This window comes from Aphelocoma coerulescens, chromosome 7 (genome assembly GCF_041296385.1).
Source record: "Aphelocoma coerulescens isolate FSJ_1873_10779 chromosome 7, UR_Acoe_1.0, whole genome shotgun sequence".
Taxonomy (NCBI): domain Eukaryota; kingdom Metazoa; phylum Chordata; class Aves; order Passeriformes; family Corvidae; genus Aphelocoma; species Aphelocoma coerulescens.
This window is the reverse complement of record NC_091021.1, coordinates 5171762-5188823: the sequence shown is the minus strand read 5'-3', so window position 1 is coordinate 5188823 and position 17062 is coordinate 5171762. Positions and strand designations below refer to the sequence as shown.

General features: G+C 40.8%; 1 protein-coding gene across 50 annotated transcripts in view; it reads right to left on the bottom strand.

Annotated features, from left to right (window-relative positions):
* The window catches only part of MAP2 (microtubule associated protein 2), a 246983-nt gene that overhangs the window by 26925 nt on the left and 202996 nt on the right, over window positions 1-17062 (bottom strand). For 36 of the 50 annotated variants that reach the window (XM_069021825.1, XM_069021827.1, XM_069021826.1 and 33 more), the window contains 4 exons: window positions 8000-11782; window positions 7551-7757; window positions 7024-7158; window positions 2824-2885 (listed from right to left, as the gene is read on the bottom strand). In XM_069021825.1, coding sequence (XP_068877926.1) covers window positions 2824-2885; window positions 7024-7158; window positions 7551-7757; window positions 8000-11782 — 4187 coding nt within the window. Of the gene's footprint in view, window positions 1-2823; window positions 2886-3899; window positions 4168-4572; window positions 6507-7023; window positions 7159-7550; window positions 7758-7999; window positions 11783-17062 lie in introns of those variants that run through there. The other 14 variants (XM_069021858.1, XM_069021860.1, XM_069021861.1 and 11 more) reach the window with 7 other exon arrangements.

The following is a 17062-nucleotide window of genomic DNA, read 5'->3' as shown; positions in this document are numbered from 1 at the left end:
GAGTTGCTTTTAAGTTGTCTTGTTAGAAAGTGAGAAAAGAATGGGCTGTCCAGCTCTGACAGGTCTCTGGCTTAGGCTAAATACCCAAATATGGGTATATGCAAAACTCATAATAGGAATATATTCTTGCTAGTAAAGCAATTCCAATCCTACAATAGCGCTGAGAGGAGTTCTATTGGATGTAATCCTCCAGACCAAGTAGAAAGACAAGAAATTAGGATGGAAGTGCTTTACTAGCAAGAATATATTCCTATTATGAGTTTTGCAACATATTTATGCCCCTTTCTTTTAATACTTATTTTACTGTCTGAGAATAAACAGAATAAAACCAGTGAATAATTATTTACACAGAAACTACGGAATATGTGTTTCTGTCAAATCAAAGACTTTTCAAGACTTTGACTGGCTTGCCATAGTTCAATTTATGGGTCTCATCCATTTGTGAAGCTTTGGGTCCTGTTTAGAAATCCATGAAGGTATTTATTGATGCTGAAACTCTATGGAAGCAGGATATCTATGTTGGGTGGCCCCAAGAAGCAGACATTCTGCAAGCACCTTTCACCTAGCTTTCCGAACTAGAGACAGAGCTAAGCACATGTTATTTGAGGCCCAAATATTCATTCAGTGGTTTTCACCATTTTCAACTTGTGGGTCATGTAAGAGACTGGAAAACTCTTACAGATTAAGGTTCTAGTCACAGTGCAAAGGCTTTTCACTCATATTGGTCAGTGTCCTCTGCGAACACATGAATCTAACGTGGATGCTGAAGATGGACAACACTGAGATCTGTCAATGGGACAGATGGGGAAAAGGCATGACCCTGAGCTACTGCACAGCTCTGGTTATCACAGTCTAGATTCCCTCCATGTTATTTAGGTAACAAGACACTTTTTAGCATCAGTAATAGCAGCAGAATCTGCCCAAAGCTGGTTGAGCAAGTGAAGAAACCATGTCTCAATCCCTGCAGAAAAACTCTTATTCTCTGTTAGCAATTCATTACCCCTGACCTCTGTTGTAATTTATGTTGTTGGTAGGGTCCGCTGTCCAGAGGACAAAGATCTATGTAACTCTCATTGAAACTCAGGGATTGCTGAAGTAGGGATGCAGAACCCTCACTTTACTTCAAGGTGTTCCTAACACATGGCGCATGTTTTCATCATCTCACTGTGAACTGCAGGTACACAGCTGCTTCCAGCAGATGGAACTATTTAGCCTTTCCTGAATTTGTCCTGTGTAAACTGCAGTCTGAACATGAATAACAAAACTGACCGGGCTGGATGATCTAACACTACCAGTGGAGAGGAAAAGGCTGCACTTGAAGGATATAAAAGCTGAAAACTGCAAATAAACAAAACAACAAAAATAGGGAGAGATCTCTATAAAAGCAGAGGCTAAGTCAAGGCACAGAAGAGAAAATGTCCAAGAGATGTGTGAGTGTGGCAATCAGAAAGGCAAGGTAACAGAGAGAAAGTAAGCAGGGGACAGCCTTCTGATCTGTGCTATAACATAAGGGGCAGGGATAGGAAAGATATACAGAAAGATAATTTCACAGAATGATTTTGCAGTTCTTGTACTAGAACATTCCATAAACACTGAAAATGGGCAAGTATTGGCTTCTCTTGTGCAAGTGTTGATGGTCTGTCAAGAAAAGACAGTAATAAAACATGCTCAGACTCAGCCCAGAAACCTGCCCAGATCTTACTTACTGTACTTGTAAAGAAGCTCTAATAGTTTCCCACTTATGAACTGGAATGGGTCAGACCTGAAAAATCACGGTTCCTCCAAAGCTTCCAGTTAGTTATACTGCTCTCAGCACTACCAGTTTCTTATGATTCATAAACAATGTGTAGCACTTCGTGTGACATAGCTCTTTGTTCCCCAAAGAACTGAGAATCTGGTTTAGCAAATGAAAGACGTCACCCATGGAATGTATTAGGAAATATATTAGGAAATTTAGAGAAATTCTAAAGAAATTCTTAATTGTTAATGATGGGGGATGGTCCTGCTCAGGGCCAGGAGCTGGATGCAATGATCCTGACAGGTCCCTTCCAACTCAACATATTCTATGATTCTGTGATAACAATGACAAAGTGTTGTGCTGCAGATGTCAATTAGCATGTGTCATTGTCATGGAAAAAAATAATTGCATAGGGGATAGTGAATGGAGATTGGTTTCCTGGGGATTTTGGAATGATGGGACGGAAACAGAGCAGGGTCAGCAAGGAGCAAGGGAGTCTTTGCAAGGGAGCCAGACACAGGAAGCAGGACAGGCTGTAGAGCAGATGAAGGGAATGCAAGGCAAGGCAGTAATCTGACAGGTTACAGACAGTGGCCCAGAAAGTGGCCATTCTGAAAGCACTGAATCACATATAAATTCTACCGGCCAGTAACTTCTACACAGGCAGGGCCCCTGCAGAATACTGGGCTATGGAATGGTGCACCAGGAAATATGCAGTAGTCCTGGGAGAGGACTTCTGCCTACACAGCAGTTGAGCAAGTTGGCAATGCAAGTTGGGTGCTGCAGGAAGGGCCAAGATATGCAGCTTATCCCACAGAATGGCCTGGCTTAAAATGCTGACCACCAACTCCTGCAGTTTGGAGCCTGTGTGTCCCTCTATGGATCTGCAGTCACTATCTACCACTTGAGACTAGACTTCAAAGGTTATTCATGAAAGGTGGTTTTAATTACCCTTTGAAATGAATAATGAATATGGCAAACAAATTTTAAATTGAACACACTATTACTTACTGAATTAACACAAAAAGATATTAAGTAAGGGCAAAAGGAGATTATAAAGATGAACAATAAGATGATTTACTCACTGAGAGCTTTTCCTTTGCTTGTTTAAATACAGCAGGAGCCTGGTTTGTTTCACCACCTGCTGCTGAGAAATCCAAAGAAAGACTTGATAGTTAAAGACAGTAATAATAAGCATTTCCATTTAGTACACTTGTTAGAACAATTAAATGCCTTGAAACTACTGTGCAAAGCAAGTACTTTGTGAATTACCTTCAGTGAACTGTATGCAAAAATGTACTTGCCTTTAAAATTTCCTGTATTCATCTTACTTGAGGTAAAATAGTATTCTACGTGTTTTGAACAAAACAAAATTTTGTATTCACATTCCTAGAAGTCTACAAATTAAAAGAAAAAAGTTCCAGAAATAGCTGACAAATTTAAGAGTTTCTGGTCAATCCTCAGACAACTTAGCATCCTGATTTTCAGGACTGTCCTCTAAAAAACAGCCTCTTTAAAACATCCACAAATTAAAATTTTAAGAGAGTCCTCTATTGTCACCACTTTCAAAATAATAGCCAACATTCAAAATGGAAAAAGAGAGATTCACTGTTGAATTATCATTCTAGCTGTGTCAACAAGGTCAGTATGTCATGGTCAACTAAGCTCTCAAGAATTTAGAAATTCAAGGTTTATCTGGGAGATCAAGTACGTTAATTCAGTATTTCATTTATCTGATACAACATGGCTTGAGGTAAGATCTTTCTCTTGGACTTTGATTCCATCCACACTGGTTTTTGAATGGGGCAGCTTTTTGGAAATCAGGTTATTAGCTTCACCCCACAATGCTGCTGCTTAGGAAGACATGAAATCTAACACCTAGACATGAAATCTTCTGGCACCTGAGCCAGGATGCCTTTGGTAAAAGCAGAAGTAGGACAGCAATCACAAATGACAACCTTCTGCTATAAACCCAACTGTTTTCCAACTCTAAAACCAACCCTAATTCCTCATACAGGAAAGGTCAGATTAATTTTTCCCTTTTCTAGTGCAGCTCTCAGGCGTGGTGACATTATCCCTGATTTTCTGTCACACTACCCACTCTAGTCAAAGGTGTAGGAGAGAGAACTTGTGAGGAGGAAAAGAATATGTAACTGCATACTTCAGTTCTTCTGAATTTGTAAGAGGGGCAAGCACAGCAGAGCCTTCCTGTGTCACACTTCACCACAGCTGTTACTGCTGGTTTGGGTCTGGTTTCCATCTCTTCTGGATAACCACAAACAGCTTCTTTCCTCCTTCCCTTGGCATTCAACCCTAACCAGTCATCACTGTGAGGTGGAAAAAAAAGCTGTGTCACTTGTACCGATGTACCTGGTAACAACCACAACTTCTCCATCTGAACACAAGATTTCTCCAGGCCCTCCTGTTGACTTAAATACACAACAAACATGTTTCACGTCAGGGGGCGACCCCAGAATTGAAAACAAGAAACAGAAACATATCATGGCCAAGTCATTGTCCTGGCCTTGCCTCCGAAAACACTCCTCTGATAACACAACTGCAGTAGCATCTCACAGCCACCAACAAAACACAGGTCAGGTTGGGGGTTTCACTCATGGAGCTACACTAGTCAAGGCAAAGACTTCCCAACTCTCTCATGAGGGTTGGCCATGCAATTTCTTTTTCAAATGGCAAGGACAAGTCTCTCAAAAAGCAGTCCCTGCCTCATGGATATGGTGCTGTAAGTTACTGGTATTTGCCAGTGCTTACCAGTGATGTGGGATTTTTTTTTCAGGTATGGAAGGGCATTAGGGGAAAGATGTACTTTTTTGGGCCATTGCACAGAAAAATAAAAGAAAATATTAACTTCTTTTGGTAGATATCTGTATCTTATGAATGAACATGTTTCATTTTGAAGTTATGGAAAATGCAGTGTGGAGATTTTAACTGACTGCAACACACTTGAAGCTCTGTAGACTACAGTGCCAAGAACTTTTGGGGGGTTTCATTACCCAGGCATCACTAAAGCTGACAAGACCACTCCAAAGAGGATGCACTGACAGTCAAAAGTGGCTTCAAGAAATGGTGCTATATTGTACATAAAAAGAAAATGGGAGAGAAACAATGTCCCTCTAGATTCTAGACCCTGGACAGACATTCAAGATCAGGGATATGTAGGATAACATGGTCATCTGCACTCGTAGAATATCACAGAGCACTGCACTCTCTCTCATGGTCTTCCCCCAAGTCCCATCAGGAAGTATAAAAATGTGAGGTAGAAGAAAATAAGGCATACTGTAATTTTTCCAGAGACAATGGGTATACTGAAGCATTCTAAGAAATATTCTTGATCACTCGCCGGTGTGGTTCAAGCTCTTCTGCTTTAGAGCTCAAAGTTCAAGCCACATTTCTGAAGTTTTATGAACAGTCTGGGTCCATCATTTTGGTTGCTCTCCACCTCAGGATTTAAATGTACAGGGAGATAGTTTTTGTATTATATTTCTCACTTTGACTAATACATCTGCTTCACCGTGTACTGCAGTGAGAGAGAAAAACCTCTGAGAGTTGCCAAGGCAGCACATGTTTCAGGCAAAGGGCAGATTTCCTTATCCAAGTCCATTGGTATGACTTAGTCCTCTTTGGGATGCTACAGGTCAGAACAGTTCGGAGGACATAGTGGTAGAGTACTTGAGGGCACAACAGCACTGACCACACAGCTGTAGAGGTGTAGATGAAGTTGAGAACACTACAAAGCCAGTGCCTTCCCCCAGCCATGTCCAGAGCTTATTGAATCCCCTGAGGCTTTTGAAAGAATACGTGAATTATAGGTTGTAACTTCTGAGCTATCAAGCTGTGCTTCAGCAAGCAGCAAGAGATAGCAAGAACTGTTTTAATTACTTTAAAAATTCCTCCCTCTTGGGTAATTCTGGTCCAGAGTGCAAGTTAGGACAGCCCAGAGACTGCAAACTGAGGATGAGCCATCAGTGCAATACAGAGGGGACTGAACCAGCCTTTCCTTTCCTGGTTCCATTTCTCCTGAGAGGGGTAAGTAAAAGGATGAGATTCATCACAGGAGCAAGGTGATGGGATTGGGTTCTGGGATGGGTTCTGGTGTCCTAATGGAACACAGCCAGGATACAATCTGCACTTCATACAGCAGAGGCACGATACTAAACCTGCTCTCATGTAACCATCCTCTTACTGCATTTTCACCGGTCAGACCTCCCTGCTGACATTGGGTCTACATTTACAACAGGAGTGACAGGTGCAAAACTGCAGGAGAATGACTGCCTAGGGACACTTCTAGTATTGCTTTGCTTAACCATATGACAGGTAATGAATCTTCCTGTTGATTTCTAAGCTGTGAGAAGATGCCTATGCACTTCTGCATTTCTGTGCATGGCTTTTCTCTTAATAGCCTTAGTTCCAAACAACCACACTACAGCCTGTGGCTATGTGACACGACAGAAAAGCTGGCCTCTTTTAGCAATTATTTTTTTAAGATCACAGTGAAAGTCAAGATATTCATCCTTCCACTCTGAACTCACAAGAACCATGAATGATATGTGAAAATGCTGGAAGAGTTATTTTGGTCCTCTAAATAATGATACCCCCATCAAGTCGTAACAGGCGTAATTTCTTTCTTCCTTTCATCTTCCTCTACCAAATATTAAGATTTTTGTTAGGAATGCATTTCGCAGCGTGAGCCCAGATTTCTTCTCTCGCAGCTCCATGCTGCATGTAGCTGGATTCTCCCTGTGGATTTTGACTGTACAGCATAAACATCAGTGACAGACTGGGAATTGTCTATACAGATATCATCAATAAACAAAATGTAAGTCTGAAACACTTCTTATTATGCATGAGAGTAAAAAAGCAGAATAATGGAAATGCATACCATGGTTTAAGTTGCCAACATTTCTCACCAGAAAAAAAAATAAAGCATCATTTAAAAAAAACTTTTTAAAAAATAAACAAAAAAAGATGAGTAGAGATTCCTAGAACACCACACTCTAAGCACGATGCCAAGTTACAACCACAGCGCTTGGAGGCCCAAGCAATGACAAGCATACGTGATCATAGCCTCCATCAAATAAATAAACAAATACCAGGAAAGAAAGAATAAAAGAAAAATGGTACAAAACACTAAAAAAGCAATACTATTTGTGAAGACTGACACTCTTGGAGGAAAAAAAAAATAGAGAAGCTGATATAGCTATGAAATTTAAAAAAGAAAATGTCTATGTTTGCCAGCCACATTGCATAACTGAACAGAATGCAGTCACCTGTCTGCTTCCGTTTAACACAGGAGAGATGAGTTGGTCTAGTATATTTGATAGCAGGTTTTAAAATGATTTTCCTGGAGGGAGAGTGGGCCTGAACTTCAGTTTTTTTAGCAAGTTCAGCTTTCTTATACACTGCTATGGACAAAAAGAACACAAAAACAGAGTCAGAAAAAAACCTCAGCAAACCATTTCATATGATTAATACATCAAGTGTCAGGCCCACTGCTCCACAACTCCAACCCAACGCGTTGCTTCTTCATAGGAACAAATCCTACGCTGGAAGAGGGGGAGCACTGGTGCATTGGTTCAGATGCATTACCCAGTGATCAGTGGGGATGCCTACAATGAAATAGGACCAGTGGAGCAGTGAGCCTTGCACATGGCTTCTCACATAATTGCACAATATCTCATTAGAAACCACTACCGTTAATAACGTTATGGTGCACATCACGTATAACAGAGTAACCAGATACTGTAAAACAGTAAGAAAATTTAAAAAAAAATTGTAATAGGAGTGTTAAATGAACCTTTTTTCCTTCTCACTTCATCTCTGGAGAGTGTGCTAGGTTCCTTTTTAGCTATTTTCCTTTCAGGAGTGGAAATCCTGCCTCTCCCAGTTTTAAAAGGTTTCTCTTTTTTATGCTTATCAAGAGATGATCTTCGCAATTCTCTCTCTGCTTCCTCCTCTTTAGGAACACTCTCTAACTGTTCAGTCATGATGCTCCTATCATCATCTGTAGGATCAGAGCAAATTACAACAACAAAGAAAAGATTAGTAACAAATGTTAACAATACTTAGGAGGAGCAGGGGAAAAGTAGTTGAAGACAGAGCAGATGATTAAATTAAAATTTAATTTTTACCATTTTTCTGAAACATGCTGAGATTACTTTTATAACTGTAATAATTTTGCTTTTCAATCATTATGATTTGGAAGCAAAAATATTCAACAGACAAAACAGAAAGGATAATGCACACCTTGAGTGTCTGCCCAGAGACTGTCTGTGTCCATGATGGAGTCATCAATTGTTGTTTCATCTTTGTAGTCATCACATGTCTCCGTTTTGTAGTTAGTGAGCAGGATTTCTTCTCTTTGGGGTGAAGCAGGAGCCTCTTGGGAGCCTTCCTTGGGCTCAACTTCCACTTCTTCAACATCAAGCTCCTCTTCAGCCTGGGAGTCTCCTGTTTCGATGTCCTCCTGCTGAGTAGCAGCAAAGCGCACACTGTGAGAAGCAGATTCACCCTCATCAACTGTTGTCTGCACCACTGTGATAAAGTCATCCTCCACTGTCACCACTGATTCAATAATGCCTTTCAATTCAGGCAGTGCTTCTGGGCTACCCTTGGCTCCCATTTCTTCAGTAGCAGGCTTGCCAAAGTCTGGGGGCATTTCTGAAACAAGATGCTGTTTATCCTCTTCTTTTGCTTCTTGCCCTGCTTCCACCTCTTCTTCCTCATATTCTTCCCCTTTCAGGGCTCCAGCTGCCAGCTCACATGGCAGCAGCTTTTGGGTTTCCATAGGTTTCACAGCTCTATCAAGAATCTCTTCAACTTCCTCTACAGGTTGTGGTATGCTCTCCATCTGAATCTCAGCAGGCTCCTCCCGAAGAGGCTCAGCTTTTGGAAAGAGGAGTTCCACAGAAATCCCCTTTGCTGGTAACTGTGCAGGCATCTCTTCCCCAGACATGGCAGGTTTTGGATGTTCTGCTTTGATATCCTCTGGTTTCACAGATTCTCCATTCAAACTTTCTTGGGCTTGATCATGTTCTCCACTAGATTCATAAGACTCCTCTTTATCAACTGCTTCTTGGTGTACCAGATCTGGCTTAGCTACTTTTTCCTTAATTTCTGTTTCTGACAGTTTGGTGCTGTCCTTCACATAACTAGGCTCAGTCCTGGAAAGTACATCTGCATCCTCTGCTTCTCTGGAGAAGGTGGTCTCCTCTTTCTGCTGAGTGTCTTTGGGTTCAGGCTCTGCTCTTTTAAGAGAGGCTTTGTCCTTCCCTAAAGGAAGAGAAACAACCTCACTAGTCTTTGCGTCTAACTTATTCTGATATTCTTGGTCAGCTCTCCTTGCAGCCACCTCCATATCATGCTTAATAGCATTGTAATCTGGTTTAACTGGAGCTTCTATCTCAGCTATTTCAGGAACAACACTAAGAGCCTTCTCCTTCTCCATCAACAAACAAACAGAATCCTTTTCTATTGCTATCTCTGAAGCAGAAATTCTGTCATACATGGTATCGGCAGGTAAACAAACTTTACTAGCCACACTTTCTTCTTTCCTTTCTAACATTGCCTCAGCTCTTGTCATCTCTGGTTCTGCTCCTTTAATGGAACAGACCTCTTTAGAGTCAACTTGATCTTCACTTTTTTCTAGCACAGTATCCAGTTTCTCCTTTTTCTCCTGCTCAAAGTCCCTCACCAGAATGGGCTCAACATGCTGACCTAAGTCTTTTTCACTGAGGAAGTCTTCTGATTTTTCAGCAGCTGCCAGCTTCACTTCTATTAAAGACAGGTCAGGAGTGAGGCCATGTCTCAGTTTTTCATCTGTGCCTTCATAGAAGGGACAGGTTTCACTCGTTAAATTCTCACTGTCCTGAACTGGAGAAGGGAGTGGTACTGTGTACTTATTGAAAACACAGTAGCCCAAGTCTTCCAGCTGACTTTCAGCTTTCAGAATTACGTGGTTTTCATTTGTTACAGGTGGCAGGGCTGTGCTGCTGTCTTCCACAATACTGTCAGAAGGAACTGACTTCTTCTGTGCCACCTCAGCATCTGCACTCACAGAGGCTAATCTAGATCTTGTCCCTGCCAAATCTAACATTTCAGGCAGGTCAGGAGCCAGGACAGCCCCATTTTTGTAGTCATCTTTGGCCTGGAAAGATGGTTCAGCCAAGGTCTCAGGCTGGGCTTTTTCTTCTACCATGTGCTTATCATCTTCCTCTCTACTCTCAATGGGGAAGCAGGGGGCCTTCTCCAGTGCTGGTGTGGTTGCTGGCAAGTAGTCATCACCTTCATCCATACTTCCACTAGTGTTTGTTAGAATATCTGAAGCAAGGGGAGAAAGATCATGTGCACGACCAAAACTAAATCCTAGGGCTATTGAATCCAGGCAGGACATGGGCAAGTTAATAGACATACTTCTCTGTTCAATTGCAGATCTCCCCCCAAGTCCCAAGCTCCTGCTCAGAGTTAGGTCATCTTTGTTTTTACTGTGAAGTTCTCTCTTATCCCCATAGACTTTGGGGTCAATAGTGAACATTCTTTCTGTTGGGGAACTAGGTTCTTCAGATGTGTCTGGTGTATAGCTCTGAGCCAGGGTACTGTACCCCATTTCATGAGTATGCACATTCTGCTGCTGATTCAATTCTGTCTGTAATTCTTCCTCTTCCTCCTCCTCTTCATATTCAGGTATTAGACGACCTCTCTGATAAGGCTCATATTTACTCTCTTTAGTGTCACTTAGCTCATAGTAATCACTGCTTTGTTTCAGACCATCTGCTTTAAATGCTTCCTCCTTCAGAGCAGAGGTTTCAAAATACTTCGACATTCCTGATTGATCCTCCTCTTCTTTCAGTTGATGAGGAGCTGAAACACTTGTCTTATCCTCAGCAGTATCTTCTTTAACATCTGTCTCTTGAGAAGCTTCAAGAGTAGGAGTCTTCTCAGTGGTTAAACCTGGTACCTCAGGAACTTTCTCTGTTACTCTGGATAACTGAGTGCTATCAGGGTGCTCTACTGTTTTATCAAGGGTCAGTTCATGGCTTAACTTAGCTGGGGGTACCTGTGTGCTTTGCTGCGCCTCCCTTTTCACATCTGCTGCTGCTGAGAGCTCACTTTGGTCCATTTCTTTTTCTGCTTTCAGAGTATCAGGTGACTTTTTAGCTTCACCATCCTTTTGAAAGTCTGTTTTGTCTAGGGAACCTGTCTTAACTTCAGGTTTTGTGGTAAATTTACCATTATCTAACATTTGAGCCTCCCCTTTATCATAGAAGTCATACCTTTCTTCCTCATCGCTCTCATCCTTAGTCATGTCCTTTTCCTCCCCCCATGGAGGGATTTTTGGGGTGCTTGGAGTTTTCAAGCTATCTACAGTTACTGCTGAGACTTCTTGTAGAGATAATGTCCGGTCTTTGTGGATCTGTTCATTTGTAGTGAGATCTTTGGCAAACAGTTGGTCAGCGGGTTCCTGGTGTGTTTTGAAACGGTCTTTGAGTGAAAGCTCCTGGGGGAGAGCAAGAGATGGGCCTGCAGGAAGTTCACTTTTGGCTGCTTCTGCCTTGGGTTCTGGTAGCAATAGAGAACTTTCACCATGGCTGATGGCACCACCTTTGACATCTTTGAGGTTTTCTTGAAATTTGATAGCCATAGCTTGATTGGTTGATGAGGGCATACCTACAGTCCTTTCTTCCATCCTGCTCTCTTCAGGCAGTTGAGATGACAAGTGCTTTTGTTCTTGAGGAGCAGGAGGCTTAGCAGCAGGTTCTGCAAAACTGGCTTCCCCTTTCTTCTGTGAATCAGTTTTCAAGATCCATTCTGATGGAGGTGAAAGCATTTTTTCTTTGTCTTTGCTCTCTGAATCCTTTTTATCTGCAGCCTCCGCTTTTGCTGACTGTGGAACTAAGGCATCATATTTAGGTTGCTCAACAGTCTTACTGTCTTTCCCAGAGTCATGTTGCTTTGTGTCTAATGGTTCTGCTGCAAAAGGGCGTGTGCCCTCCTGGACATGGAATTCCATCTTCGTGGCTGCAAATAAATCTGAAGTAGTTTGTTTGGGTTTTATAGCAAAATTATTTAAAGCACTTACAGGCAGGCAGTCATGTGGCTTACAACATTTTGGTATGAATGATGGAATGGAAAGGGAGAAAGATGTGAGCATGCAGCAAGGCCATCCGCCTAGAAATCTGCTTTAAAGTGTTAAATACTAGTTTCCTTTCAATATATAAGGTTTTATAGGGAAAATGTGAGTTGTACACATATAAATGTAAGCACTGAAATGAGATGATTTCATGTAAATTCTTCGTCTTCGTGATTTGCATATACAACAGCAAAGCCACAAATAACCTCACTTCATTAGAAGCTTTGCTGGACCTCTTATGTTAGTTTTGTGTTAATAAAGTCTGCAACTTTAAAGGAATCAATAGTACATTTGTGTGTTGCTGATACTTAAAACATACATAGTTATACATTTCTATGTATTTTTTACATTTTTATTCTACATGCAGCCTAAAGAGATAATGCATGCAAAGGGTTTTGCAAGTTTCAGAAGAGGCTGTCTTTTTAACTGTAACAACTTTTAACACTCGCTCTTTGTCAAATGACCAAAATCTCACCGCTGTCACGAAACCAGCATGTGGAAATCAGCAACAGACCTATTAACAGTCCCAGATCTTGAAGGTCTGGTGTTCAAAATGGCCAGTCACCTACAGCTGTAGCTGAAGTCAAAGAATACTTGGCATGTTTCTGGGACTCTAGATCAGGCCCTTATTAAGTTAATTTGAAACTAAAAAGGCTACTCTTATACTCTGCCACTATATTTTCAGAGAGTAATACCTAGTTACGTTTTTTTTTTAATGCCTACTCTGTTAATCATTAATAGTTTGATCTTTTTTTAATGTCCTGTGGAAGATAATGATTCCTATCTCATTGAAATCTTCCCATAATGGAAAACATGAAGAAAAAGACTGCAGAATGTGGCATATCTTTCTGCACTAATCTGTAAAAAAGGTTTTATGAGTTTTTTCTAAAGCTTGTTACAACTAGCATTGAGTCAACTCTGAATTTCCTCAGATCTGATTTGAAATCCATGGAGCTATCTTTTTGCTCTGATGAATCTGACTGTTTTCAGAACAATTAGTATCAAAGTATTGCACATTCTTTAAATATTTGCATATATTAATACTGAGTCAAAAAAGCAACTGCCATTCTAAACTCTAAAGGTAATCAAACTAGAAATCTACAACTACAGTAATTTTGCTCCTTTATGTTTTTACATTTGGTGACTTACTTGCAAACCCTATGAAGTATAAAGCATGGCCATTGGGCTGATGTCATCCTCGTTTCACAGAAATTAAATAGCTAGATACTGCTTTTCTCCATGTATCCTACTGTGTCTTTTACTGTAGTGCAAGTGAGCAATACCAACAGCATCAAAACATATTCTGACTGCCAAAGGAATTCAGTGTTCTTCAGCTGGGCCATCCAGAACACAAGCCTCCTAAATGCAAGATTCCTTACCTAGGTAGGGAGTGGGTATATCACTACTCCACACAAGGTGTCTTTGCACCTTGTTTCCCTGGCTGAAGAAAAATACCATTAAAAGAAAAATACTGAAGCCTAGTTCTTATGTACTGAAAGATGACTGCAGTAGATATTTTGCTCAGAGACTAAGTCAAAACTTCACCCAGTGCACCCAATCCTAACCTTCATTTCAAAGGAAATGTCCCAGGGGAAGTGATAGAGATTTTGCCTAAGAAGGGCACTCCAGCAGGGTTAACCATTTGTAATAAGGTGACACACACAAAAAATAAGAGTTCTAGCAATGACTGAGGAGAGGAGGGGTGGATTGAATGGATGACAAGGGTATGATATAAGAAACAATAGCTCTAAGGAAGCTAAACCAGAAAGCACTGAAGCATACACAAAAAACCCAAACCAACCAAACAAAAAACCTGCACACTGCAAATGGAAACATTTCTACAGTTTAAGCATCTTTATCTCATAGTCAAAGGCAGTAAATCTGCTGTTTGAAATAAATGCAGACGAACCTCTGCACCAAAAAGAAAAAAAAAAAAAACATAGATTAGCAATGTGACTGGCAAACACATCTGAGATGGGGTAAGAAGGCTTACACAGAGGAATAAGCTTAGCTGCAAAGCATATTTTATCATGGCAAAGTAAAAAATCAGGAATCAGCTGCAGCGGTGGGAAACCATGTTGTCATACAGCACCTACACAGTCATATTATCCACAACACACTCTTCAAGCATAATAACAAGAGCAGTCATACCAATAAATGGGAAAAAAACAGAAAATGAAGCAGCCTTGGAAAGCACTGGAGAAAGCCAGAGAAGGATTTGCTGGCAGCAAACACATGCAAATCTAAGGAGTACACACCTTCCTCAGCCAAGGAAGGGGGTATGTCTTTCAGGAGTGCTCCCGCCACAAAGGTCACACTCTCCCTGCTGAATGCCACACTTGGCACTTTGTCTTCATGACACACTGAACCAGAATCAGACTGACCCTCACCCTTTGCCTGGTCCGAAGGCTTAAGGGGCCTGTGCTCTTTCCCCACTTGCTTCCCAGGAAGAGCAGCAGGTTTCACTTCCACAGCCATCAGACTCTTTACTGGTTCTTCTTCTCAGGGATGGAAAAAAGGAGGTGACATCAACACCAACACTAAACACCAAGCACACAGCTGAACAGGACTGCTTTTACATAACCCTTTCAGGACTGCATTACATAATTCTTTCAGCTCAATATTTTTGATTTAAATCTGTGAAGGACTGCTAGTACCCAGTTCATTTTAGCCACCATGGAGCTGAATTTTCCTTAGGGAAAAAACCAAACCAAAAGCCTGCCTACCCTCAGACAAACATGTTTATGCTGTAAGATGAGAGCAGAAAGTGTTTTACAGGCATACGTCTCCCAAGGATGACAGTGGGTCAAATAGTCATTGGAAATGGAAATGGAATGGAATGATGAATGGCTCTAACAACACTAATGCATCAATGAGTTCAAAGTACACTGATATTTTTCTGATAAATGTGCTGTTTAGTCCAGTACAAGACATTCAACTGAGGTGGAGGAAGGTATGAGGCATTGATTTCTTTCCATTGACCTTGGTAATACAGACTGCTGAATGCCAGCAAGTCAATCTATTGTATGAATCCTGGATTGGAAAATACTGAGAACTTTCATAGTTTTAAAAGGCCTTAAGCATGGCTAATAACGAACGGTTTTTGCAAGATTTCTGCCAAGATTCCTACACTAATGGGTTTATAAACAATTTCTCCCTTACGCTCTCTGACATCTGAAATCTGTATGTAAAAATCACTATTTTAACATGAGGACTCTTAATTTTCTTTGCTGTTTCCCCACTTATCCCCAGGCTCTTCATCATCAATTAAGTCAAAGAAACCAACGAATGCAATATAACTCTTTGTTCATCCGAATTTCTAAAACATACCATTCAGTCTACAGGCTGTTAGAATCAGTAGAGTAAAATCAAGAACAGTCTTTGCTTGTGCCATGGCAGAAGAATTATTAGAAAAGTCTCCATTCCAGACTTGTACTCCTGCCACTGCTACTCAGACAAAAATTACTGTGCACTATTAGTATTCCCTCTGATAAGAAGTCAGGATTAAATGTGAAACCTTTGATTCAGCAACATACTTAACGAGCTGACTAGCAGCCATGCTGCAGGCAACCTGATGACATCCCTGAGTTTAAAATGTGTCTCACGATGAAGTACTTAGCTGAATCAGACCTAGAACAAAGTGGTTTTAAATCTAGAAATGGCTGTATCCAGCCTCTTGGTATTACAAGGGCTTCATTTTTCTCCAGAGATAGGCCCAGTGAAAACCAGACAATCAATCATCCATTTCAGCTATGGCCTTAAAAGAGTGATTTAAGAAACATAAACACTATTTGAGGCTGAGAAAATATCACTATGTAAAGAACAACACATTATTAATAACATATAAGATAATTAAGGTTAGATACTGTATCTTAAATGAACAGAAGCCAGAAGATTCAGAATCAGACCTGGACCAATGCTTGAGCATTATAGAAATACTTGCATATAGGCAGATTGTAAAAGCAGCCTTGCAGGACAACAGGTCTCCAGCTACAAAAGACCCTGACTTGAAAAACTTGCTTTACTTTTCTTTTTCTGATTTTATGTACTTTTGTATGTGCATCCCTCTCAATTAAAAAATGCTAAGGAAAGCCTCTTATTTTACTCTGAACAATACTCCTTCATTTCCTGAAACACTTTACACAAAGCCACATGAATAAAAATAATTACTCAAGCTAGAAAATTATCCCTGAATTAACAGAAGTATTATAACCTCCCTTTATGCAGCAGACTCTTACGCCAAACAGACTTCTGGCCAGCAAAGACAGCTGTTTCACACGATAGTCTCAACTGGAAGGGATCCAGAAGGATCACTGAGTCCAACTCTCAAGTGAACAGCCGGTACAGGGATTGAATCTTGGCATTTTAGCACCGTGCTCTCACCAGCTGAGAGGATCTCAGGGTCTCATAATGCCTGTCTTTTCACTCATGATCCACCTTATTCCCCTTTTTTCTCCCCCACATATACATTCTGAGATTTTACATTTTCACCAGAGGCAGATGATACGACTGAAAAGGAAACTGCCCATAAACTAACCAGGCTGTTATGTAAAGCTACAGGTACACAGCTAAAGTAAGGCTATCCCTGTGATTTTTCGATCTCCCTACTTTCAGTTAGACATGCTGACATTAACAATCTTCAATTATTAGCTCTGATCTCTTACTGGTGCTGTTACAGTATTAGGCTGTTAATTCTGTAATTATCCTGTTAATTCTGAAAACTCTGCTTTTCTTAAAATGACCCAGTGACCAGTTTCAGGGAGACAGCTCTATCTTCCTGAGACACAAACCTTTAGAAGATTCAGTACTATTTTTAACTCCAGCTTCCAAGACTGAGTGCTGTGAAATGAAATCATCTATTTCACCTTTGAGAAGTCAGCTGTTCTGTTAGTCACTGAAAAAGCTTCTCCCTTGATTCCTCAAAAGCCATTTTACTTTTACATAACCCCCACTGATAAAATACTACTTACTGATGTGCTCAGCTCATAGAAAAGGAGTACAGAGAGGCTTTTTTCCCCCCCTCTGTGTTTGCAGTCAGCTGGCACAATGCAAATGGAGTGTGTCCACAAACAACTGGAAATCAAACATGACCCAATACGGCCTGAAATTACCTGTGTACACTGGGGTAAAACTTATTTACTTCACCTCCTGGAGAATTAAAGTCCTTCCATGGCTATCTT